A 26,895-nucleotide genomic window follows, 5' to 3' on the forward strand; every position below is an offset into this window, starting at 1 on the left:
ATTGTTTTCTATTTATGAAAGTACAGCACCAATAGTTTTCCTTTTGAGGAAAGTGCTACATATTTTTTTTCTGAATCATTTTTAGACTTAAAAAAAGAAAGCTAGGAAAGTGCTATAACGATTGTCTTATTTTTGGGATTGTATAACATCAATTGTTTGTTTTCTTTTTAGGAAAGACCAATATTCTTCCTTGTGTAACATCAACTGGTTTTTTTTCTTCTTTTTTTTTTTTTAGGAAAGTGAGATCTTATTTTTTGTTTTCAATTAAGGAAAGTGCAACACTAATTGCCTTGATTTAAGGATGTGTAAACTATATATATTTTTTCTGAAACATCAACATTATTTGTTGGTTTTCTTTTTGGGAAATTGCAACACCAATTGTAATATGAAAAAGCATCAATAGCTTTTTTTGGGCGGGGGGGGGGGGGGTGCAACAGCAATTGTTTTCTTTTCAGAAAAGCATAACATTGATTGTTTTCTTTTTAGGAAAGTGCAACATCAATGATCTGCTTTTTTGTTGTTTTCGGTAGGGAGTACAAAATTTAAAAAAAGAGTTTCTTTCAAGGGAAGTTAAGCATTAAAACTCATTTGTAGGACAACATGGTAAGGGTATGGTCGGAGTTGGCGGTAGGGATAGGTTTAGGATAATATACAATGGGTACGGAAAGTTTTCACACCCCCTTAAATTTTTTACTCACTCACTTTGTTATGTTGCAGCCATTTGTTAAAATCATTGAAGTTCATTTTTTCCTAATTAATGTACACACAGCACCCCATATTGACAGAAAAAAAAACGCAATTGTTGACATTTTTGCTGATTTATTAAAAAAGAAATATCACACAGCCATAAGTATTAACACCCTTTGCTGTGACACTCATATATTTAACTTCGGTGCTGTCCAAGGTTATAAAAAAAATAGCTCTTAAGGTTCCTAATCCTGAAATGGAAGACGTTTGGGATGACCAGAACCCTTCGTAGAGCTGGCCGTCCGGCCAAACTGAGCAATCTGGGGAGAAGAGCCTTGGTGAGAGAGGTAAAGAAGAACCCAAAGATCACTGTGGGTGAGCTCCAGAGATGCAGTCGGGAGAAAGTTCTAGAAAGTCAACCATCACTGCAGCCTTCCACCAGTCGGGGCTTTATGGCAGAGTGGCCCGACGGATGCCTCTCCTCAGTGAAACACATGAAAGCCCGCATGGAGTTTGCTAAAAAAAAAAACACCTGAAGGACTCTCAAGATGGTGGGAAATAAGATTCTCTGGTCTGATGAGACCAAGATAGAAATTGTTGGCCTTAATTCCAAGTGGCATGTGTGGCGAAAACCAGGCACTGCTCATCACCTGTCTAATACAGACCCAACAGTGAAACGTGGTGGTGGCAGCATCATGCTGTGGGGGTGTTTTGCGGCTGCAGGGACAGGAAGACTGGTTGCAATCGAAGAAAAGATGACTGCGGCCAAGTACAGGGATATCCTGGATGAAAACCTTCTCCAGAGTGTTCAGAATCTCAGAATGGGCCGAAGGTTCATCTTTAAAAAAAGACAATGACCCTAAGCACACAGCTAAAATACCGAAGGAGTGGCTTCAGAACAGCTCCGTGACTGTTTTTGAATGGCCCAGACAGAGCCCTGACTTAAACCCAATTGAGCATCTCTGGAAAGACCTGAAAATGGCTGTCCACCAACATTCGCCATCCAACCTGACAGAACTGGAGAGGATCTGCAAGGAGTAATGGCAGAGGATCCCCAAATCCAGGTGTGAAAAACTTGTTGCATCATTCCCAAAAAGACTCATGGCTGTATTAGCTCAAAAGGGTGCTTCTATTAAATACTGAGCAAAGGGTCTGAATACTTATGCCTGTGTGATATTTCAGTTTTTCTTTTTTCATAAATCAACAATTCCGTTTTTTTTTTCCTGTCAATATGGGGTGCTACGGGGACATTAATGTGCGAAAAAATGAACTTAAATGATTTTAGCAAATGGCTGCAATATAACAAAGAGTGAAAAATGTAAGGTTGTCTGAATACTTTCTGTAGCCACTGTAGATAGCAACACATCACTGGATGGGTGTTTTGTTCAATACTTACCATTGATGCACCATCTCTCAACCCTTTTGAACACACTAAACCAGTCATAAAAGACTCGATAAACGAAGGTAATACTGAACCCGATTGACTCTCTGGCAAAGAGGATTATGTTCGCAATATGTGAGAGGTCTGGAGAAGGTCATCGTAAGGGTTTAATGTGTTTGTAAAATGCGTCCGAGGAGCCACCAAAGGTCGGCTAAAGGTGCCTTTTCCATTGTTGCATTGAAGCCTTTGGCTGAGTGACAGCGGTGCCAGGCGACGCTCCGTAATCGGCTTTGCCTGGCATCCTCTGGTGGCCTCCGCTCAAGCACAACAACAACAACGACACAATCGCTCCGGCGCAGGCTGGCCCAGAGATGCGCTCCACGCATACAAAGTCACTCCGCGGGAGCGTTGCCTCATCTGTGTGTGTGACGCCAAGCCGCTCATTGAGTACGAGTGTCGACACGCTTTTACAAATTGCATGCAATCAGAGAGGAAAAAAATCGCTGGAAACGATTACTTCCGCCGAATGCAAGAAAGGGGGCTTTCATGTCGTGTGGTTTATTTGTTTATCAACTTCTTTGTGTGCTACTTTGTTTGTTTGGATGCAGGTTGTTTGTGTGCAGGATTGTGCAAAAACAATTTATCCAATAACATTTAAGGGTGACACAATGAAGCCCCGCATATTTGTGGGTCGACATTTGCTTAGTCACCAAATTCACTGACTTTTTGGGGGAACCCATGCTCTGTTATTTGTTGAAAAACTCGCCAATTTTGGGCTAAGGCCAAAACCATGTCTAATGTAAACATTTTGCTCTGATCCCATCTTTGAGGCAAAAACAGATGTTGACCTTAGAGGAGGACATCAATTTAGTCAGGCCATATGGAGAGACCCCATAAAGAGAACACTTTTAGTTGTACCCGCTTTAAAGACATTTAAACTTACTGCTTTAAAACACTTTTTTTTTTTTTTTTACTACATTGTAAATGTATTAAACACAAAGATTTCAAACATAAAACTGTATGAACAATGTACTTCAACTCACAAAAGAGGATAGCAGCTTCAACGTTTCGAAAGCTTTTAATCACTTGAAATGCTCACGACCGCCACCAACAGGGCTGGAGTGGAACATCATCCACGAAGTTCTACGTCCACACAATGACAAGCACTAATGACGCTAAATTAAGTCACAATTTGGGTTAAAGTTTGGGACAGGGTTGGTTAATGTTAAAACTCAATCGTGGAGCAACATTGGCGTAGAGCAACTCTGATAGGGTCAGAGTTAGGAATAGGGTTCCAGTTGGGCTTGGTTTGGGACTATTTAATACATTTTGACATCATTACCTTTATATTAATTGTAACGTTTGGATTTTGCTGCTATTGCCTTATCGGTATTACATTCCATGCAAGGGCTGATTTTAAACTGATCTTATGTACATTTAAATATGCAGTATATACAATATAGTATGTACAGCTCTGGAAAAATGGAGAGACAACTGAAAAAATGTCAGTTTCACAGATTTTAGTATAGTATATATTTAGTATATACAATATTTGAATGAAATTAACAATTGTGTTTGATTCTATCAACTAATGACAACAAAACTCCTAACTTCCAATGAATAATACAGTCTTTGTAAAAAAAAAAAAAAAAAAAAAGGTCAAAATACCCCAAAAGATCCAGTGATTATTTTGGGGAGAATTTTATTTTATTTTTCCCAGCGCTGTTTATCCAGTAGTGTGTTATGGAAAGATTCTCCAAATGGCAGAGCCGGCAGGACAGACAGAGAGCAGAGGTAAGAGACGACTTCAGAGGCAGGGGCAGGGCGCTCCGGCTTGCGGGGTCCGTGCCGTTGAAGCGGGCAGGCCACCGCTGCGGCTTTCTGGTCAAACTATCTGGCGTTGGACCAACATGGAATCAGATCAGAGCTCTGACGCCCTCCAGAGCCCAGTGGGCCCAGCTTTGGAGCGGCCAGCTCAGAATGGAGACAGGTAGCGGCGGCAATGTTATTACTTTGCAAAGTTATGTCGAGCGAAACCTTCAAAGTCAAACAACCAAGTTGCTGCTTTAAGTGGCAGTATAATAAAACGAAATAAAATTAAAAACTGCTCAACCTTTGAAGATGCCATGCGTTGGCAAGCATTTTCATGCCAGTCGTTAGCCACTATGCTTTCAGCTACAAACAATTATGTCATATGAATTAGATTATCTATGGTTCACATTATACTGAGCAGCCATGCACTCCTATTTCACAGGCAATTAATCTTAATTAATCTTAAAAACTAAATGTTATGCTTCTGTTCCTACAAATTAAAAAGGTTGCGGGGTGTCTTAATTAAAGTTCTCGGACGTTCTTCTGTCAAAATAATGGATAACTCATCACACTTACTCGTTACATTTTCGTTGTGTTTCGGGAAGAAGTTCTGCCTCGTGCAAATTTCGAGTATCGATTCTGTTACCATGACGAGTGGGGGCGGAGCTAAGGCCTGGTGATGACGTGAGGGCTTCTCAGTGATGCCGACTTAACAACTTTGGCAACTTCAGATTTTTTTGTAGTTGAGGCTAAGGCGATAACAGTCGAGTCAATTCCGATTCATCGTTTAATCGACGACAATCAATGATATTTCTTTTCAGTCGTCAGCATGCTGTGTTGCGCTTCCATAATGCCATAATGTTTTGTAGAAAACCGGCAGTTGTGTTACGTGAATGGTAGAGTTTCATAATATCCGACCGTCCGTGGGTTATTTTATGATTGGATGAGTGAGAGTCGGCGGGCGGGGCCAGTGGAAGGAGGAAGAGGATTGCGAACCTGTGTTTGCGGGATAAAGGCTGTCGCTTGAGAGAAACGCTAGTCGGATGTTTTCTTTGGTGACATTAACCGTTCATTTTTACAATAAAGAAGTTATTGATCGCCTACTACAGCTTATCGTCTGTCATTTCACTGTTACAGCAAGGTGAATTCGTTGTTGACAGCTAACGTGAAGATTGAAGGCTACTCGTCAGCGAGTGTTAGTAGTTGCCTTTTCAGAGGGGCGAGCATTATTATATTTGACGATAGACATATATTTTGCAAGTGACGGCGCTACTGGTCTCATTAATAGTAGAATATTGGCACACGCATGGCGACACCGCTGCTAGTTTGCTCCACTAACCCCCCCCCCCCCCTGTTGATTTCAGCGAGGCTTCCGTTGTGTTGCCAGAAAACGACTGGCGCTTCATCGACCTCAAGCTATAACCGTCTTTACAGAGCGGTAAAGTCGACGCATCGACTCGTCGGTTCAACCCCGACCCTCTAACGACATTTTTCTTTCAAACAACAGACTCACAATAAATCAAGTGACATTTTGCGAGGGCTCGTAAAGCTTCGATTGCGTTTTCTCCCACAGAGGCAGCACATGATGTCACATATTAACTGTTGTCAGGTTGTGTCAGGTTCTCACCATACGGCGGTCTCCACTTGGCTATCATTCAACTGCTGGTAGTCCAGCTGAGCAAACAGGGGGAAGAGAACCTGGATGCCGCCGATGGAGTGGATGGCCCGGTGGATAGAGTGAGTCACCGTGGCTTTCACATCCTGGAAAGACCACGATAAGAAGATGCATTAAAATTCAACACACACGCTACTGGAGTTTTCTCTTCTATGGCTCGAATGATGATTTTATCCTTCTTCTCTGCCACCGCAGTTTGAATGCGTGGCATGTCAGTCGCCCCCTGGCGCAGACTGTTTACAAACATTTTGAAATGCTCTATAGGAGACTGAGCTATTTTTACTGACCTGAAGCATAAGCGCATGGGGCGAGTGCACAAAGATGGAGGTGTTTTCCTTGGGCGAAGACTCCAGACAGAGCTGCGCGTCGGTGGCTTTGGCGTTGTAAGCGAGGGCGATGGCGCTGGCCAGCTTGCCGTCATACAACACTTGCTTGTGATGCTCCGCGAGGTGGATGTCGCTCTCAGACTTGAACTTAAATGTGCTCTGGGGAAGAAATGAAACCAAACAAGGGTGAAATTAAAATACCGGGAGAGACAGATGAGGCTTTTTGGTTCTGCGCTTTTCATTACATGCTCGCATTCATGGGGGTTGTGATTTAATTAGAAATGTTCACTTGCATACGGCAGAGTTTTCTTCTGGATAGCCTTGTATGTACCGACTCATCAACCCTTTGACAAATTGGAAAAATGGGATACAATTGCTGGCCCATGTTGAATTCTTAAGTACATTGACAAGCAAACAAAATGTGGATGGATATTTTTTTTTTTTTATAAAATCTCCAAGCTGTGTGTGCTGACACCGTCTTTTTCATGGTGAAGACTCAAAATGGTCATTAAAAAAACTGAAACTGGTGTCGGGGTTATTTTATTTTACACGGGGCATTAGTGGGTGGAATTTGGGTTGGGGTCATGTTTGGGACCCCTTACATACAAACAGTGAACCCACACTATTTGCGGTGGATCATGGAACAAGCACTGCCGCGAATAGTGAAAATCTGCGAGTAATTGACGCTCCACCTCTTTTAAAAAAAAGTGTTAAAAAATAAACAAAACAATGTTTTAGAAACAAAACTAATTTCACTCTATTTCTGCGATAACACACTTGATGAGCTAAAAAGCCCATGAACATAAAAATGGCTGATCCTTTGCCCATTAGGTGTCGAAAGCTAAATGACTTAATCAGTAAAATGGCTTCCCGGCTGCAGAAACCCCCGCCAAGACTTTAACAGAACACAAGCCCGCGTGTTAAACCGCGTTCAGCGTTGTCTTCCAGTTGGCTGATAAAGGAGCCTAACAATAACTGTTGTGCTCATCTGCTATGATCAAGACGGAACAGAAGCCGACGCTCATTGCATCGTGCATTCCCTCTCATCCTTCAAAACATCGCGGCTCGCGGGGATGACGGGACGACACCAGTAACGAGCTCCGGCAGCCTGCTCTGCAACGCTTGCACCGTCCCTCTGTGAAAATAATGATCTCATAAGCTGTGGCTGAAACACACCCGGCGGCATAGGAACAGTCAGTCCATTGGCCTCAGAGTTGTATTAAAAAAAATAAAGAAAGAAATAAAGTCTATTCGGCCACGTTTTGTCCTGTTGCCAGAGGCCACCATTGATTGTAGAGGTTTAGCCCTGTGATGCACTCCAAGGAAAAATAAACTTGACAAGGCCAAGAACTGAACGACAACGTACGTACGGAGAGGCCCAACTTCAGTTTAGTGGTAGTACCAACCTTCCTAAAGGTCTATGGGGCTGCTAAAACACAGCTGTGTGCCAATGTGGGCATACATACAATGCAGTACAGTGGTACCTTGACTAAAGAGTTTTAATTTATCCCGTGACAATGCTAGTAACTCAAATTATTTGTATTTAACTCATTCACTGCCAGCCTTCCCAGTTAACATGGATATTTGACTTCTAAAGCCGTCAAAGGCAGTGAATGTGTTAAAGTCAACTTCTTACTCTGCAATGAATGGAAATAACAATCCATACAAGTAGGCAATGGAAAATCAATACTTTGTCTTCTTTTTAGGACACGGAATCATCAATAGCTTTTCTTTTTGAGAAAGTGCAACTTTTTTTAACGCAAGTACCACATCAATGGCGTGTCTCTTAAGGAAAGTGTAACATCAATAACTTGTTTTCTTTTTAGGGAAGTGCAAAATCAATTGTTTTAATTTTAAGAATCCATTTTTTAAGTTGATGAAGTTCGACATTAAGTTTGTTTTCTTTTTAGGAAAGCGCCTCAGCAACAGTCATCAATGATCAATAGCTTATTTTCTATTTCGGAAAGTGTAAAAGAAAATTAAGAAAGTGCAAGTCAACAACTTTTCTATTTAGGAAAGTGCAATATCAATTGTTTGCTTTTGTCTTGGAAAAATTTAGCATCATTTGTTTTTTTCCTCCGGACATTTCAACATCAATACTTTGTATTCTTTTGAGGAAATAGCAACATTGATTATTATCAATATCTTGTTTGGTAGTCAGGATTTTTTTTGTTCAGTGCAACATTAATTGTTTTATATTTAGGAAAGTGTGACATGTACGGTTTGTTTTCTTTTTAGCAAAGTTTGACATCAATAGCTTGTTTTCTCTCTCGGAAAGCGGAACATAAACTTTTAGTTTTCTTTTTAGGAAAGTGCAAGATCAATTGAAAACAATGCAGGCTAGTGCAAAGGTAGCAGTTTGAAGCATCTGAACTACTCTGGTCAAAAATATTTTTGACTTTTCATTTTGCTGTTGTAGGGCCAAATCGTTGGTCGTGGATTATGTCACAGTACAAAGAGTTTTGTGGATCCCGGCCCAATATGTGGGGCCGGATCTGGGAAATCGTCACAACAGCAAATAACGGGTTTTGATCAATTACGAAGGCGGTGTAAAATTAATCTATTTGCATATGCTCCTTCCATAAAAGACAAAATGAATTCTGCGGCAATTTTGCCAGTTTGGCAGATCCAATCCTGGGTGGGCCCGGTCGGCAGCTCAGCCACCACATGCGTTTGCGTGAGCAATCAAGTTTGCGCCCGTTTCTGCAATCGCAAACCTTTAATAATAAATCAGGCCCTAAGTATGCACTGGTCTGCATCGTTATGCTCATCATCTTGTTCTCTTCATATTGTGTCACTCGGCGATCATCTTTTTTCTATAACAACCAGCAAATACGTAGGGACAATCAGACATCCATTTATTATTTTGATTTGAACGACTCCGGTGATGATGACATAAGGCGAAGACAGAAATAGCTCATGCGTGCGTCACCACAGGATCTGTAATGTAATGGCTTAATTGTTTTTGACGAGCCAAAGCAATGAGCAATAGTTTACCTCAGTGCTTTGGGGCTGTAAACATCCCATAACTTCCAAAACACATGAAAGAGATAACAGGCAATAAGACATCTGGTAAAAATGTTTTTAAAATTTTTTTTTGTCTTTTCAATCCAATCAAAATGTCCCGATATCTTATTCGTCCTTTGTGTAATCGATACACATTTCTCTGCTGACCACAATTTCAGAGCCTAATGTTACTAAAAATAGCTCTGATGATGGACGACGGCAAGCTGCTGTCAGTGTCAATTCGGCCAACAACGTCCCTTGATATTATCTCGCTGTGACTGAGGAGCTTTCAAGTCACAGACGCATCCGAGGACAGTAGAAACTTTTGCATGGAGCAGTAAGAAACGCCCTTAGTCTGCCAATAAACTCGTGAAGTGGAATTTATTGTCATGCCCATATGGCAAATGATAATGGACAGTGGGCAGTCATTTAGCATTAAAGAGCAAAGCCAATGAAAGTGTATAACGTTTGTATCACAACAAAGCCAAAAGGTAAGCAGAGTGCAGTGTTCAAAGCGATAGATTGACGATAACCGACAGCGCTATCAGCGTTGCCTTCTGATAAGCGGCGCAGAATTGATTGTTCGGTGAAGTTGTCGACATGGTGCAGATGGTTCCATGGCATGCTTAGTCAATCATTCAAATAAACTTTAATAGCTACCGCTTACATTAAAAACAGCGAAAACATGTGAAACAAAAGAAGGTACTCAACACGCTCCATTAAAAGCCTCTCGTTTGCTGGACCAATTGACCCCACTTCCTCAAGTCCCCTTAGTGGTTCTGATGCACTGTTGAGAGCTGAACATGTTCAGCTGATGAAAAGAAGGCTTCATTGTTGGCCTAAACAGCCCAAAGCATGAGGAACATCTGTGGAATAGAAAGTAGTCCTGGACCAAAAAAAGTATCACTTGGGGGGCCTCCGCATGCCCACAAAGTCAACCATTTTTTGCAAGCATGTGTATCTTGGTTAAAAAAAATAAATAAATATATATATATATATATATATATATATATATATATATATATATATATATATATTTATATAGTGTGCACACAGCATCCCATATTGACAGAAAAAACGGAATTGTTGACATTTTTGCAGATTTATTAAAAAAAGAAAAACTGAAATATCACACAGCCATAAGTATTCAGACCCATTTTTCAGTATTTGTAGAAGCACCCTTTTGCGCTAATACAGCCGTGAGTCTTTTTGGGAATGATGCAACAATTTTTTCAAACCTGGATTTGGGGATCCTCTGCCATTCCTCCTTGCAGAGCCTTTCCAGTTCTGTCAGGTTGGATGGCGAACGTTGGTGGGTAGCCATTTTCAAGTCTTTCCAGAGATGCCCAATTGGGTTTAAGTCAGGGCTCTGACTGGGCCATTCAAAAACAGTCACAGAGTTGTTCTGAAGCCACTTCTTCGGTATTTTAGCTGTGTGCTTAGAGTCATCTTTTTTGAAGGTGACCCTTCGGCCCAGTCTGAGGTTCTGAGCACTCTGGGGAAGGTTTTCATCCAGGATATCCCTGTACTTGGCCACATTCATCTTTTCTTCGATTGCAACCAGTCTCCCTGTCCCTGCAGCTGAAAAACACCCCCACAGCATGATGCTGCCACCACCACGCTTCACTGTTGGGACTGTATTGGACAGGTGATGAGCAGTGCCTGGTTTTCTCCACACATGCCACTTGGAATTAAGGCCAACAATTTCTATCTTGGTCTCATCAGACCAGAGAATCTTATTTCTCACCATCTTGGGAGTCCTTCAGGTGTTTTTTAGCAACCTCCATGCGGGCTTTCATGTGTCTTGCAATGAGGAGAGGCTTCCGTCGGGCCACTCTGCCGTAAAGCCCAGACTGGTGGAGGGCTGCAGTGATGGTTGACTTTCTAGAACTTTCTCCCATCTCCCGACTGCATCACTGGAGCTCAGCCACAGTGATCTTTGGGTTCTTCTTTACATGTCGCACCAAGGCTCTTCTCCCCCGATTGCTCAGTTTGGCCGGACGGCCAGCTCTAGGAAGGGTTCTGACCGTCCCAAACGTCTTCCATTTCAGAATTATGGAGGCCACTGTGCTCTTAGTCTGAGCTCTTCAGGCAGTTCCTTTGACCTCATGATTCTCATTTGCTCTGACATGCACTGTGAGCTGTAAGGTCTTATGTAGACAGGGGTGTGGCTTTCCTAATCAAGTCCGATCAGTATCATCAAACACAGCGGGACTCCAACGAAGGTGTAGAACCATTTTAAGGACGATCAGAAGAAATGGACAGCACCCGACTTAAATATATGAGTGTCACAGCAAAGGGTCTGAATACTTATGGCTGGGTGATATTTCAGTTTTTCTTCTTTAATAAATCAGCAAAAATTTCAAAAAGGATGTTTTTTTTCTGTCAATATGGTACGGTATGGTGTGTACATTAATGAGGGGGAAAATGAACTTAATTTTTTTTAACAAATAGTTTCAATATAACAAAGAGTGAAAAATTTAAGGTGGTCTGAAAACTTCCTGTACCCACTGTTTATCTCGATATATGGATGTTAGGTGCCCTCAGCACCCTGAAAAACTCACTCCAGCGCCCCCTGGAAAGTGGGGAAAAATTTGCCCCAGTTTCCCTTTATGGGACATGATGTAGGTTCACATCTATTAATTTGTCCAGCCACCTTTTTCACTAAAAACAAATCAAGTGGGACCTTGATTTATAATGAGTTCGGTGAAATTCAGTGAAAAAGGTGGAATAGATATGTACCAAAATCATCTGATGCCACCCAATCCAAGGGATCGTTACAAACGATGAAAATATAGTTTTGAGGTATTGATTGAATATTATGTGTACCATTGTGAGGGTGTGTGCAATGGTGTAGACTGATCAACTGTATGCGCAAACTAAAACCATCATGGAACTAAAATATAAGAAAGGACAAACGACTACTTAAAACAAATATGAAGAACTGGCTGAGTCATAAAACATTCTGCCCTCAGAGTTTCACGATGCTGTGTATCATGTAGTTATTCCCCAGAAGGTCATTTATGGTTTGTGCTAACCAGGATGGAGGCTATGCAACACACAACAGCAGAGCATCATTGAGTTTTGTTGTTGTTGTTGTTTTAACAGATTAAAAGAAGGTCATCATACCTTGTAGCCCGGACCGAGCTGATGGATGGCGAAGATCTGCGCCGGATTCAAAGCTTCGCCGAACACGTAGACGGCGCCCAGCTGCCCGCAGAAGACTCGGTTGGCGTCCGCCGTCTCCGAGGAGCCCAGGAAGCACTTTTCGTAACTCTGAGAGGCCAGCGCAGGAGGAGACATCGTTTCAAAGCTCGGGACGTTCACTTTTAACAATGATGGAGTAGACTTTTCAAATTCATTTCCCTGCTGAGTGCCTCTGATCCCTTCACTTCTCTTCTGATGAAAGGTCCACCGACACGTTGACCTTAGATAATCATAAATGCAATGTTCCGCGCTGTAGCTCGAATCCCGACAGGACAAAAATCCATTTTCACAAATTAGGAATCAGTATAGATGTTTGGGAAATGGGAAATGGGGAATACTGCGATGATTTCATTTGGAATGAAACCAGCTGCCATTGCGACCTCTCTCTCATTGTGCTATTTGGAGAGTTATTTGACCTCAGGTGGTTCTTCGCACAATTTCAAACAGTTCGCAGGTCACCTGAGAACGCGTCTGACATGCTTTCGTCACAATACCCCAAGGATCAAGAATCGCAGCACATTTTATTTCTTGTCTCCCTTGAACTCGCCCGTTTTGAGGGAGCAGTCGGAGTCTCATGCAAATTAGCTCGCCCCTTGTGGCTTTCGTTACCACGACGACAAACTGCAAGGTGACCTGTTGAGCCCCGAGTCTGAAAAAGTGAGTGCAACCAGCCGTCGAAGTGTTTTGGAGGAGCCTGTTTTGAGGGGGCGGTACCGTCTAATGAAAATGAGAGATTGCTCACCCCACCCGCCCTCTACTGTGGGGTCAATGTGGCTTTTGTCACCATGACGACCGGGGGCAGAGCTACTTGTTGAGCCCCGAGTCTGAAAAAATGAGTGGTTTGCAAACGTTGACTTTATTTTCATTCACGGAGGCAGCACTTCATTACCGAGCTGCCAAAACTGAAAGGGGGCCTCAGTTCTATAAGCTCCCTTACTACGGTGATGACCTAACCAGATTGTTTATATCAATCTGAATTTTCCTATTTATACTTTGACAAGTGATTTTCAAAAATACAAATGTATTTATGTGATATTGCACCTTTAATTATGGAAAATGGGCCATTATTCCCCACACAAAAAAATAAGAGTATTTTCTCGAAAAACGTGTGCCTTTTGTTCTCAAAGAAATAAGAAATCCTGTCATAATCCGCCTTATGTTCTTAAAAAAATTTTTACTCGATTAATGCAAGGATGTCTGATTGATGTGATACATCACAGTCATGTCAGAGTTTTTAATTAACCAAAAGCTGAACTAGGAAGGAGTAATTGGTTTATTAGTGTCGTTTTATTGGCGTGTTGGTCGCAACGTGTAGGTATTGTACGCACTTTTTTATAAGATATGACACCATAATTTACTGAAATTATTTTGCTGACCGCCCAGTTTGAGAACTTCCTGACACACAGGCATAGTGTCGCCTCTGTTTCGGCTCCACTAGCTGCTAACTTGTTACGTCTGTGATGCAGGTGCCATAAATATACATTTCCAAGCGTGATAAAATAACAAATAAAAAAATTAATGAAAATCCTCCAACTCTTCCTTTCCACATTAGCGATGGCTGTAGTTAATGCGATGGAGTAGCATGCCGGTCGTTTAAGCAGTCTGCTGAGTGCGAGAGTGTAAATGTGAAGCTGTTTATCCCTCATTGCAACATGCAAATGGGCCGGAGAGTGGAAATCTCGCTCAAGCCACCCACCCAACCAACCACCCACCCACTCCCCCTGCATTTGCGATCATCACTCTTTTACTTCGCTGTAACGCATCTGGTTAGCATATGAATATTCATGCTCGGGACCCGAATGGAAGACAAATTTCTTCAGATAAATCTGAGCTAATTCAACAAATGGGCACTGCTGAAGATGTAGGCGTGTTGACATGCATATATATAACTATATACTTTTATGAAAGAAGCACAGTGCACTTGCATCATTTGTGTTGACGTGCCAGGCCATGTCTCCGTAAGAAACCAGTTGGCCGTTGACGTAGCAACGGATCTCGCTGTTCCTCCAGCGGCTGTAGACGTGGACAATGCTGATCATGTACCACTGAGGAAGGAAAAAGAGCAAAGTCACAGATTGAATCCATCCATCCATCCATCCATTTTCTGAGCCGCTTCTCCTCACTAGGGTCGCGGGCGTGCTGGAGCCTATCCCAGCTGTCATCGGGCAGGAGGCGGGGTACACCCTGAACTGGTTGCCAGACAATCGCAGGGCACATACAAACAAACATTCGCACTCACAGTCACACCTCCGGGCAATTTAGAGTCTCTAATTTATGCATGTTTTTGGGATGTGTGAGGAAACCGGAGTGCCCGGAGAAAACCCACGCAGGTACGGGGAGAACATGCAAACTCCACACAGGCGGGGACGGGGATTGAACCCCGCACCTCAGAACTGTGAGGCTGACGCTCTAACCAGTCGCCCACCGTGCCGCCACAGATTGAATCCTTTCAAAAAATGTAAAGTTTTTCCTCACATTATGTTTGTAGGGAAAAATAATGCTTTACTTCTGTTATGATGACGCCAAAACATATGCACAATGAAAAGACAAAAAAAAAAAAAAAGCAGTCACAAGGATTGCCCCAGGAAGTTCTGAGATCCAGCGATATATTTTACAAACCCCAATTCTAACGTTGGGATGTTGCGTAAAACATTCATAAAAACAGAATACTATGATTTGTAAATCCTTTTCAACTTATATTCAATTGAATACACAACAAAGACAAGATATTTCATGTTCAAACTGATTAACCTTATTATTATATTTTTTTTTTCTGTTTGGAACGTCCCACAGGTGAACAGGTTAATTGGAAACAGGTGGGCATCATGATTGGCTATTAATGGAGCACCCCCAAAAGGCTCAGTTGTTCACAAGTAAGGATGGGGCAAAGTTCGCCACTTTGTGAACAACTGCATGAGCAAATAGTCCAGCAGGTTAAGAACATTTCTCAATGTACAATTGCAAATAATTTAGCGATTTCATCATCAACTGTCCATAATGTCATCAAAAAATCTATAAAAAAACTGCACAAAAGCAGCAAGCCCGAAAACCAACATTGAATGACGTGACCTTCGATCCCTCAGGTGGCATTGCATTAAAAACTGGCATCATTGTGTAAAGGATATTTCCTGCACTTGGGCTCAGGAAAACCTCAGAAAACCATTGTCAGTTAACACAGTTTGTCGCTACATCTACAAATGGAAATTAAAACTCTACCATGCAAAGCGAGACACATGGAAATGCTGAAGGCTTCTCTGGACCCATACTCATCTGAGATGGAATGACACAAAGTGGAAAAGTGTGCTGTGGTCTGACAAGTCCACATTTCAAATTGTTTTTGGAAATCATGGACGTTGTGTCTTCCGGGCGAAAGAGGAAAATGACCACCTGGATTGTTACAGCCCAAAGCTCAAAAGCTAGCATCTGTTATGGTATGATGGGTGTTAGTGCCCGTGGCATGGGTAACGTTAATACAGAAAGGTACATACAGGTTTTGGAGCAACATATGCTGCCATCCAAGCAGCGACTTTTTAAGGGATGTCCCTGCTTGTTTCAGCAAGACAACGCCAAGCCACATTCTGCATGCGTTAAACAGTGTGGTTTCGTGGTAAAAGAGTGCGCGTAGACTGAACTGACCTGTCGCCCATTGAAAATTTGTGAAAGCGCATTATGAAGCACAAAATGTGACAACGGAGACACCGGATTATTGAGCAACTGAAGTTGAACATCAAGCAAGAATGGGAAAGAATTCCACCTTCAAAGTTTCAACTATTAGTGTCCTCAGTTCCCATACGCTTATTGAATTTTCTTTAAAGGAAAGGGCGCTGTAACACAGTGGTAAACATCTTTTGGAACGTGTTGTGGGAATCAAATTCAAAATGAGTGAATATTTGCAGAAAACCAAATGTTTCACTTTGAAAATTAAATACATTGTCTTTGTAGTGTATTCAACTGAAGATAGGTTGAAAAGGATTTGCAAATCATAGGATTCTGTTTTTAATTTACATTTTCTACAACGTCCCAACTTCATTAGTATTGGGGTTTGTAAATATCATCTTGCCCAAGGAAAGGCAAAAAAAAAAAAAAAAAAGAAGACAAATACAGCCGATTTGCAGTCTGGCTTCATTTAGAGCAGCGATTGCAGTTAAGAAGAAATCATGTAAATTAGCTGCACATATCAAATTCACTTCTGAAAAAGTAGCCACCTGTGTGTTTTTTTCTTAGCTGTTTAAGAATAACAGGTGCCATTTGTGTCAAAGCAAGTAAACAAGTATAGATAACACGTAAAATAACACTTCAAAAATGGTGTGTTATCATCTCTACACATACAGTATAATATATTACGAACACAATTCTTCTTCATATTCTTCCAGAACTGCTATTTTACTCGTTGTAAATTGATCAAATGTGAGCTGATATGGCGTGAGGACTCTTGTTGTTGTATTATTTATTGATTTGAGAAAAAGAAAAAAGGAGCAGCTGAGAGGCGTCATTAAAATGGCAAAAGTTGCACTCACCTTCCTGGGCTGGAAATCGTATTTTACGCAGTGCTGGAAACCTTTCCCTTTGGATTTCAGAGACGTGACGATCAGGCAGTTGCCGACAAAATGCGCCGAGTAGCCGATGCCTTTGCTGGTGCGGAAGCTACATGCAGAAATGGACAATAATATGTTTATTAAGTGCAGTTTCCAATTGAAATGTAATGTCATTTCAGTAGCTCGAAACCATTTCGTAATATTTGTTCCGGGTGGCAGAAAGCGAGTGACTACCACCAACTTGAACTGAAAACAATGACAAAAACTTGGAGAAATCATGTTGGAAAAGCAAAGTATAGAGTAAATCCAAATGAACTGAATTCAATTTACTACTACAGTACATTTAAATATAGGCAGCCTTCACACAAATGACTCAATGTACTGTACTCCACTGAGCATAATTTTTACTGAGGCGTTTTTGATTTACTTTCAACTGAGGCTATTATGAATTATCCAAACAATAAATCAGACAGGAAAAAAAGACAAATGTGTGCTGGTTTTCCGCACATCTACGTTTTGTGACTGTAATCTATCTTCTGTGAAGCAATGTATATATTTTAAACAAGGCTGTAAATCTCAGCAGCTCCGAGAATCATTGTATTTTCGTTTGAAAATGTTTAATAGCTGAACTGCAGGGTCTACGTAAGTCGGAATTTTTGGTATTGTGAAAACATTACAATAGAGCAAAATGAAGGGACTCTCCGCTCCTCCCATGCTCTTTGGATCTATGGCACCCATCTTCAGCGCAGCCCACGGTAAACGCCTCCCACTGAGATCATCCTCAACGTGTCGCACCCATTGCGCTGCTAGCGCTCTGACCTCTTCTTGAGATTACGTATTAGTTATAAAAGCATCAGCCCCCTCGGCACGCTTTGGAAAGATTTGCCATCTTGTCTCGGCCTCACAATTGCTTGGTTTTCACCCGTAGACAGCTCTCTGGTTGTCTGGGTGGTTAGACCGCTAACTATTCAACACAGGGTGTCCGAAAAGTACATTTTTCACTTTATCACTCTCAGGAGCGTCTGCTAATTCAACTTTCGTTCCAGTGCAGCCCGCAGGATAGACTTTCCCCGGCTTTGCGCGAATGCCTGCTCTAGAAGTTCGCTGTTTTAATAAGTGGTGTTCCACTGCAGGGTTTGCCGAGATGAGCGTCTGTTTCAAACAACCTGGATAGCATAAATTATTCCACGCCTTGGAGCAGTGCGACAGCCATAAACCTTTTCAAACTGGCGTTGAACTACAGTCAAGGACAGGCGGCAATTTTGCAACACTGCCCCAACGTCTTTTGGCAAGCCGTGGGCAATGATATGCTTGCAAATACTGCAACACCTTATGCCTGGATCAGACTACAAGTCAAATGTGTGTTTTTCCCGATTGTCAGACTACTGGGATAACATCTTGTCGTATGAGAGTGGCAATGCTACACGACATGTATCGCTTTTATGATCACTGGACTTTAACTTGACTAATCGAACACTGTCGGAGAGGCGGAACCAGATAACGTGTCACCGGTCAACGTGACCGGATACACTGGTTACTACGGTGACAACCACAACACCCCGCGCCAATGTATTCCGCGCGTGGGGGTGAACAAAATGAGGAAAAAAGTGCGGTGGTCATCACCGGTGCTTGAGAGAGAGGACGTTCATTCGAGGATTGCTTGAGGTATGTTCGCGTACTTTTAATATGATTTGGCTGGCAAGCAGGCGAAAAAAACTTTATGTAGCCTAGCAAGCTAGGGCTAGCACTACCGGTTGTACGTAAACATGCCGGCGTTCTGTTGTATCATGCTCTAAAGCTTCTGTAGACATTGGTTTGTGCGTATGAATAAATGTTGACAACGGCGACCCAGGATGTTGACAAGAGCAAACACGGGTACGACGAGCCGGTCACAATACACAATCCTACTGGTCGACGTCAAGGTACGCTGTCGGATGGCTGTCGTTGGTATCGTTGACGGAAGATATCCCAAAAAAAATCAAACATGCTAGACTTTTCATTTTGGCATCGTAGGACTATCGAAGGGCCAAATCATCGGTTTTGGATCATGTCACACTAGAAGAAGCTTTGTCGTTCCTGACAAAATATGTCGGGCCCGATGTGGGAAATCGGGTGCAATAGCTTATCGGGCGAATATCGGGGCTAAAATCCTGTAGTTTGATTAAGGCATAAGATGTTAAACGCTGGGGGCCTCACGTCTGTTCGAATGAAACCTGAACCGAAATAGTACATCCTTTCTGAATTTAATTGGCACGGTCAAGACTCAACCTGAAACTGAGCATAAACGATTGCTATTAATGCCACCGTTCCAAAACCTTTGAAGGAGAACATACATGTATTATAGTCGTACTACAATTCGGAAACAGGTGTTGTTTACGTTGCGGCTGACGCATAGCCTCACAGCGTTCTCGCGCTCTGAACTCTGAAAAGCGAGAACCCCCGATCCCGCTTTTGAAGTCAACACGCTTTCCCTCTTGTTGACACGGCCTGCCACTGAGCTGTGAAGATTAGCTTGACATATATCACACTCTGCTGCCACCTGAATACATAAAAGCTTAACCACTATTCCTTCTTTTTATGGCAGCGAAGCCCGCAACGCGGCCCTCTCAGATGAAAATCTTTTCAACGAAACATCCGTGATCCGGCTGAGGGTTAAAAGCAACCAGAGGAGGCACACCGTTAACGACTATTTAAGACCAATATTCTACGACACAATGAACCTTTCCAAGTCCTTTAATATTCCCCGAACATCGGTGTGGGCTTTATACTGCGAGAGAAAGACCATTTCGACCTTGACAAAACACAGCGTGTACTCCTAATCTACTCAGACGTGAGGTCAGGGAGGGGTTTCAAACAGGAAGTCTGTGACTGAGCTGCTATATTTGCAGGTCTCCTGAGACCAGCAAGAACCAGCTCCAATGCGACGCTAAAGTAATTAGTATGATTAGCGGAGGGGAGGGGGTGGGGGGCAGCAAAGTGCAGATGGGAAGACACTGGACATGCAAATATGGTTTTTTTTGTGTGCTTACCAGTAGAGATAGGGCTTGTCCTTGTCCACGTTGATGTTGTTTAAGGGATCCATTCGGAACCAGGTGTTGAAGGTGAAGCCGTTCTGGTAAGGCCACTTGGCGATGGGAGGTAAAGCGATGGCCTGCGGGGACAAAGGACGTCGTCACGGTGATGTCGCGGAGCGAGCGCTCGGAAGTCTTCTTGTGATTACACAGTGGATATCAAATGTCCACACACCCCGGTTCAAACGCCAGGTTTTTTGTGACATAAAAACTGAGAACAAGACAAAATCAGTTCCAAATTTTTACCACAAATTAATTTGACCTATAACCATACAACCAAATACATTTAAAAAAAAAAAATATATATATATATATATATATTTTCTAGAAGGGAAGTAAAAATAAACGACTAAAAGAATGTTGTTGCACAAGTGTGGGAATGTGAATTAACCAATCACATTCAAACACAAAGCCGCCACCATTTAAAATGCCAATCATAAACCCCAAGTTTAACCAAAAAAAACATTGATGCCCCCTCCCTTTGCACACCACCAGGCAGCTCTCCGGTTTTATACGAAATAATTCAAGGAATCAGCTTCTCAGTTCTAATACTGAAGTTTATTGTCGCGCTGCAATTTACGAGCAGGGCAAACCAAGCAAAGATGTTTATGTTGTGGCTGACGCATCTGAATCAAATCAAATGATCATTTCTTTTTATATTGCATATATGCTTATGCTTCATACATTTAAAAAAAAAACCCACAGAGATAAAAAAACAGGCAATTAAAATAGCAAGAGATATACAACAACCCAGCCGTCCCATCCCATCCCCACGTTTAAACGCAAAACACACTCACACGAACACACACACCCGCTACGCATGGCATAGCATAGCATAGCATAGCATAGCCTAGCATAGCCTTGCACATCAAAGCTCCCGCTCACACGTCAACGTTTTCTTCTTGTGGGGAACCAAAAGACATCATGCAAGGGATGCTACGTGGTTATTATGGACAGGGAGTGTCATTTGTGCTAAGTAGATGCGCACACACTTCCTTAAAGTAAGCAACGAGACATATTTTTACATGTTTTACAGCTATGCAAATGCGAAAACTGTTGGCTTAGCGCACATAAACATTCCTCTTCCGCACTCTGGATCATTTTCTGACATAAATAAACACCTTACTCAGTACAATAAATCCAGCGCCTGCTAAATGTGTATTAAGTGTTCAGCCTTTTTGAAAATAAATCTAACCTCTACTGACATCCTTTTTGCATCGAGGTTTATTCATTATTAATATAACAAACAGTTTAAAACGATGCATATCGGATACTCGGAATTTATCTGCTTTAAGAAAATGTTGTTTGGCAAATGCGATGAAGATGGGAACTGTGTGCTTTTTACGAGACTTTCGTTAGGCGGTGTACAAAAAACGAAAGCACGGTATTTTATTTGGAGCGACTTGTGTGTTGTCAATGTTTTTGAGCTCATTTCCCAGAGAAACCTCATGTAAAAAAAAATAAAATAAAATAAATGTTTGTGCAGTTTCACAACTACTTGTTATTCGTTATTGATGAACTCATTTTTACGCCGGAATGATATTTGTTTGTTTTTAAATGCGACACCTGAGGCACAACTTATTACGCCCCTTATCTTTAATAGGAATATATATATATTTTTTTTTTCTTTTTTTTTTTAACAACATTAAAAAGGTTTGGTTTTTCTGTGTGTGTTTCAAAGAATGTTCCCTGCCTGTGGTGTCGGAGGAATGTACTGTAAAATGGGAACTTTTCTGAACTAGGGAACACTGTTTTGAGGGGTACAGGCTTTGTTTTGGATTTGTGGTACGCTTCGGGAGGTGAGAAGATGGATGACTTGTTTAACTTGTGAGTCAACAAAAAAACTGTTTTGTTTTGTTTTTTTGAAAAACAAAAGGCTGGATTAATGGATTAATTAGTTTCCATATATTTATTCATGTCTTGTTGCGTTTTGTCCGAGAGAGATTTAAAGAAGCGCTCCGACTTACAGCAGCACTGCGACCGGGGAAGTTGAAAAAGGAGTCCGGTCCGTGTCTCTGGGGCATCTGCTTGAGCACCGCCAGCATTTTGACCGCATGTCTGGGCTGCGTAGGGGGTGCAAAAGAAGATATTCCCAGATTCTCGTCGTCCAACCAACGCGGCATCTGTTTTTTTTTTGCGTGTGGTCACTCACCCAGAGGCCGCCTTCCCCTTGTAGCATGCTGAAAAGCAGCTTCACCTCCTGTACCGTGATGCTGTAGCTGGCCAGCACGCCCAGCATTTCCACCAGCAAGTCTTGAAAGACATCACCCGAGGTTCACAAGCATTCAAACAAGACAAAGTACCAGCATGCGCACCCCTGCAAAAGTGTTTTTAGGCTTCGATGTCAAAAGATGAATATGAGACAAGAGGTCAACACTTTTATTTCCGTGCTTTTCAGATCTCGCTGTTGAAATGAATCTCTGAAGTCGTCTTCTGACACGAAAGATTTCCTTGATGGACCATGAAAAAACAACCAGTTCATATATTTTTGGGTAATTGTTTCAAATATATATATATTTCCCCCCCAAAATATTTGTCTATTTTAATTTAATAGTTGTGTTCTATTAAATTTGTGTATTTTCCAACTACACTACTTTACTGTTTCTGTATTTTTTCGATAAATTGTATAATAATTGTTAATATTATATAGATAGATAGATAGATAGATAGATAGATAGATAGATAGTTTTGTAATTGTGTCTTTTTTTTTCTCACATTGTTCCATTTTATTCTAGTAGTTGTATATTTTTCCAACGATATATTTTTCATCTAAAATGTCAGTTTTTATCAAATGTGTTGTATTTTTCTCATGTTTGGATATGTTTTCCAAATATTTGTGTGTTTTTCAACTTATCCTTTTTCGTCAAACATCTGTGCATTTTGAAATATTTGTTGTATTTTCATCTAATATTTGGTTATTTTCCGACTAATATATTTATTTTGTTAAAAATGACGGCATTTGACAACATTTTCCTTCACTGAAGATGTAAAAGCAATCAGTTTTATTGTTACTTCTAATATTTATTATTGTTGCCAACATTTCTATTTTTATCTAAAATTGGTGTATTTTTGTGTAATTTGTATATAAATAAATCTCATATGCATATATGTATGTATATATTTTGTGTCACTTTTTAAATTATTGTCTAAAATTTATTTATTGTTTACATAGCATGGTAAAAAACCTGAACCGAAAATTTCATTTCAAACGGTGGGTGCCCAGAAATAGGGTAAAAGTTGTAAAGAAGTATTATATATTATTATTTTATATTTGTGTGTATTTTTCTAATATTAGTCATTTTTTTTCCTAATACTTGTGTTTTTTCATATATGTTTTCTAATTCCAAATTTTTGTCTTTTTTTTTTTTTTTTTTTTTTTTTACAATTTCTTTGGGGTTTTATTTCTCAATTATATTTGCATTCCCCCCACTAATAAGTGTGTATTTTCTCTCGAAAAATTCGCAATGGTTAAGGAAATTCACAGTTCGCACCTGCAATCATGTCGTCGACGGAGCTCATCCGGAGCAGCAGCTGCTGGATGAGTTCCACCTCGGCGCTCATGTGCAAGTTGCGGACGCTCTTGCGTAGCATGGCGGTGAGCATGCTCCAGATCTCCGCCTGGCAGGTGACGTCGCAGTGCTCCAGCAGAGCCGGCAGGCAGCCGATGCCGTCGGCGTCTTGAATGATGAAGTTGGTCTCCAAGTCGAACTCGCCGGCCACCAACTGCAGAGCGAGATGAGAAGCACGCCTCAGACGTGAGCGCACTACCAACCGCCCGTGGACCGTGTCGAGATGTTTGTAAACGATAGGCGTCGGGGTACTTTTGGGTGGTAGAAAAGTGAGCGGCTACCACTGACCTGAACTGAAACGATGCGCCGTCAAAATTACCTCCAAAGATCTACAGTGGCTATTTTTCCAAATTTTTTAAAAAACAAAAATACAAATTAATCCAGCAGAAGGAGGATAAAAATCGAGTGCAAGTTGTAAGTCGTTGTATATGTATCAGTTACAGTGCCCCCTTTGCATTCAACTTGATCCAAAACTCATTCAGAAATTTCAAAAATAATTGAAAAAAATGGATCTGGTTTTGCAAAATACCTTCCGTACATTTATAGAAATCCACTTTTTTAGAAGCTGCCACCAGAGTTGGAGGAGCAAATCACAGAGAGGTGAGCATCAGAGCTGCCTCGCCAGCGAGCAGCCAATCAGGGCTGAGAACGAAGCGCTTTAAGTGGCCTCGCCAGCAGCAGAGCCTTAGTCAAAAGCCCTGGTTCCTTTTTTTTTTTTTTCTAAAGAGGAATCACAAGCGACATCTATCAGACAAACCAACAAATGATTCCTCGGAATTGAATAACTGGAAACATTATTCATTTTCGATCCCCATCACTAATCCTCAGGTTTGTGGAAGACATTTCCTCGCGTTACTGTATGTATAAAAGGTTTGGTCTGGTTGTCTTTGCATAATTTAGCAAAGCATAATAGCTAGCCTGCTAGCTAACGCCAGGACGACAGCAAACTATCCAGTTCTCCGTCAAAAGAGTAACTCTGGACCATTGATCCGAGCAACAGGAGAGTCTGTTAATTAGCCGTTACCATGTTAACAACATATGTTTGAATTTCCTCCACATTTATTTTTGAATCAACTGACCCGTTGAAGCGTAAATTACGGCCGGCGTTTCGGCAAAAGAGAAGAAGTCTCAATTCATCATTCAAGCCATGTATTCCTACAAAACAGCACAGGCAATGTCAGCTTTACAGATGCCACTTATGCTCTACAGCCGCTGTTGTTGTGAAGACTTCGACCGTGTCACACTGTGACAGACAATTTTTGTTCCTCTGTCGAGGTGAAAAACATGTCATCTTTTCGAGGTGAGGCATTAAATAATTCCCATTAATTGAGGCATGGCGTCCCGGGCGTACGGTATTCCATCTCCCTTCAGTGAGCGGAGTCGTCATCACTTTCCCCTCTAAAAGCTTTGATCAGAACTTAACTGTCTGTGAAAATAAAACAGCCTCTTCTTTAATGAAAAGTGCCGCCGCCGACCCCCCTTTTTAGTCACAAATAATCAGTAGGAAAGTCGAAAACAACAAATCAATAATGCAGTTCATCAAGTTCAACAAGCATGAAATTAGCCAGCCACAGACGCGTATGCTGTGTGTGTGTGTGTGTGTGTGTGTGCGCGTGAGACAGATATGGAGCGCTGCGACAACAACATATTGGCGGGTATCAAAGTGTGGAGGTGGAAAATGGGCCTGAGCGCATTCCGGAGATTGACAGCTAATGGCAGAGGTGCGATGAAAAGCCATCAGCGGAGTTCAAGGAGACGAGAAGCTGAGCATTACACAGCAACCGTTCCATTTTTGCTGCATTACACAATGAAATGCCTTGACCGATAAACCGTGATGACGCTCGCTATTTCCGTTTTCAAATCACAATTATTGCTTTTGAGCATCCCGGAGAGGAGCAGCTGACTTTAGAAGAGAAAAAGATGAAGATGCAAACCATGGAAGAAGACAACGAAGAACAGGGAGACGGCAAAGAAGAAGACGTCATACTGTATGCATAGATTTTGCTGCTACCAAACATGGGTACATTGTACTTCTCAACTTTTTCTGTATTTTGCTGAACCAATTGTCTTTGTTTTGATTTGATCTAATATTTCTGCATTATTTTTTAATATTTGCTTTATTTTTTCCAGAATTATTGATTGATTAGTGATATGTTATTTCTTTCGCCGGCTAATATTTTCTTAATTATTTTATAATGGTTTGCTATTTGTGTCTATATATTTTTAGGTTTTTGTCTCATAAGTAGTATTAGTTAAATATTTGTGTATTTTCTTCTAATATTTGTAAATTTATTGGTCTAATTCTTTTTTTTTTTTTTGGGGCGGGGGTGAGTGTTAGATATTTGTGTATTTGTTTATTTTTCACTAACATTTGTATATTTTCTGTCTAATATTTTTGGGATGTTTTCAACTGTGTCTATTTCTTTCTATTGTGTATTATTTGGTATAATACTTCTGTATATTCTTCTAACATATTCTTTTTAATATTTAGTAGTGTTCTGTATTTTTCATCTAATCTTTTTCTATTCCTATGCTGTATTTATAAAATATCTGTATTTTTTTTCTCATGTCTAATTACATCACAGTGATTACAGCAAATGAAGCTGGGCTGCACACACAAAAAAAGGATTTTCACGAATTGAAAAGCAAGAAGAAAGTTTTTCTTGCTCTTTAAACTGAGAAATGTAAGCCTTTCTACTCAAAATCTTCAATTACTTTCGTATCATATGTTATTTCCGACATTACTTCCGGAAGAAAGCTTACGACGCCGCTTTATGCCGAGGCCGCGTTTTTGTTTGGCAAGCTAATGAGGTGGCGGTAATGTCTGAGCTTGTATTTGAGGAAACAATATGGCGGAGATACGACAGAGGAGGCTGAGACAAATCCGTCCTCGAGCAGAATCGCCGAAATAACAAGCGGGGCTGAGTTCTGCGTACAAAAGCAAAAAAAAAAAACAAATAGTGGCCACTTCCATTTCCACTCCAGCTCACGTATTCGCATATGCAGACAGCCGGCCAGAATAAATTGCGGGCTCTCATCTTTTGGTGTCCGGGAAGCCACGCTAGCATCGGCCCGCCCAGTTGATGCGGCGAGTGTTGGGACCCGCACGCCGTGATCGGGCCCAATCGAGTTCCAACATACGATACAGTGGCGCCTTGACGTTTGTTCAGTGACCGCGCTCGTGTCACAAATCATGTGATGTACACACAAACCGCACACAAAAACAAAAACAGAAAACAGATGCAGACGTATCAATCGTATTCACCCTGAGACCCGGTGTAAAAAAAAAATAAAAAAAATAAATAAATAAAAATTCCCAGATCCACATAAACTCATTTCAATGTGGTTTAGATTTGGACATTGTTGTCCAATGAGCATTCTTTGTCACACACATAAGACACTCTTTATGTGTATTGTTTTTCAATACTTTGTATCATTGTTCCAATGTTTATTATTGTTATTTGTGTGTAGTCGTATTTAATATGAGCATATTTGGAGGAGTTTTAATGTCTGTGACATGCTTTGATCGCTACTCGTTGATCCGCATGTCCGCAATCCACCAAATCCTTTCCTCAACCCAAATATTATACAAATAATGCGAGTCATGTGCAAAGTTCTTCCTAAAA

The 26,895-nt window shown here is 41.3% G+C and overlaps 1 protein-coding gene across 1 annotated transcript in view; it reads right to left on the reverse strand.

Annotated features, from left to right (window-relative positions):
* The window catches only part of LOC133405362 (neurobeachin-like), an 82,745-nt gene that overhangs the window by 34,132 nt on the left and 21,718 nt on the right, over window positions 1-26,895 (reverse strand). The window contains exons 2-10 of the mRNA XM_061682233.1: window positions 23,192-23,423; window positions 21,853-21,953; window positions 21,668-21,763; window positions 19,659-19,780; window positions 16,612-16,738; window positions 14,020-14,139; window positions 12,017-12,163; window positions 5,843-6,040; window positions 5,508-5,641 (exon numbers count right to left, since the gene is read on the reverse strand). Of these exons, the coding sequence (XP_061538217.1) occupies window positions 5,508-5,641; window positions 5,843-6,040; window positions 12,017-12,163; window positions 14,020-14,139; window positions 16,612-16,738; window positions 19,659-19,780; window positions 21,668-21,763; window positions 21,853-21,953; window positions 23,192-23,423 (1,277 nt within the window). The remainder of the gene's footprint in view (window positions 1-5,507; window positions 5,642-5,842; window positions 6,041-12,016; window positions 12,164-14,019; window positions 14,140-16,611; window positions 16,739-19,658; window positions 19,781-21,667; window positions 21,764-21,852; window positions 21,954-23,191; window positions 23,424-26,895) is intronic.

Source organism: Phycodurus eques, chromosome 7 (genome assembly GCF_024500275.1).
Source record: "Phycodurus eques isolate BA_2022a chromosome 7, UOR_Pequ_1.1, whole genome shotgun sequence".
NCBI lineage: Eukaryota > Metazoa > Chordata > Actinopteri > Syngnathiformes > Syngnathidae > Phycodurus > Phycodurus eques.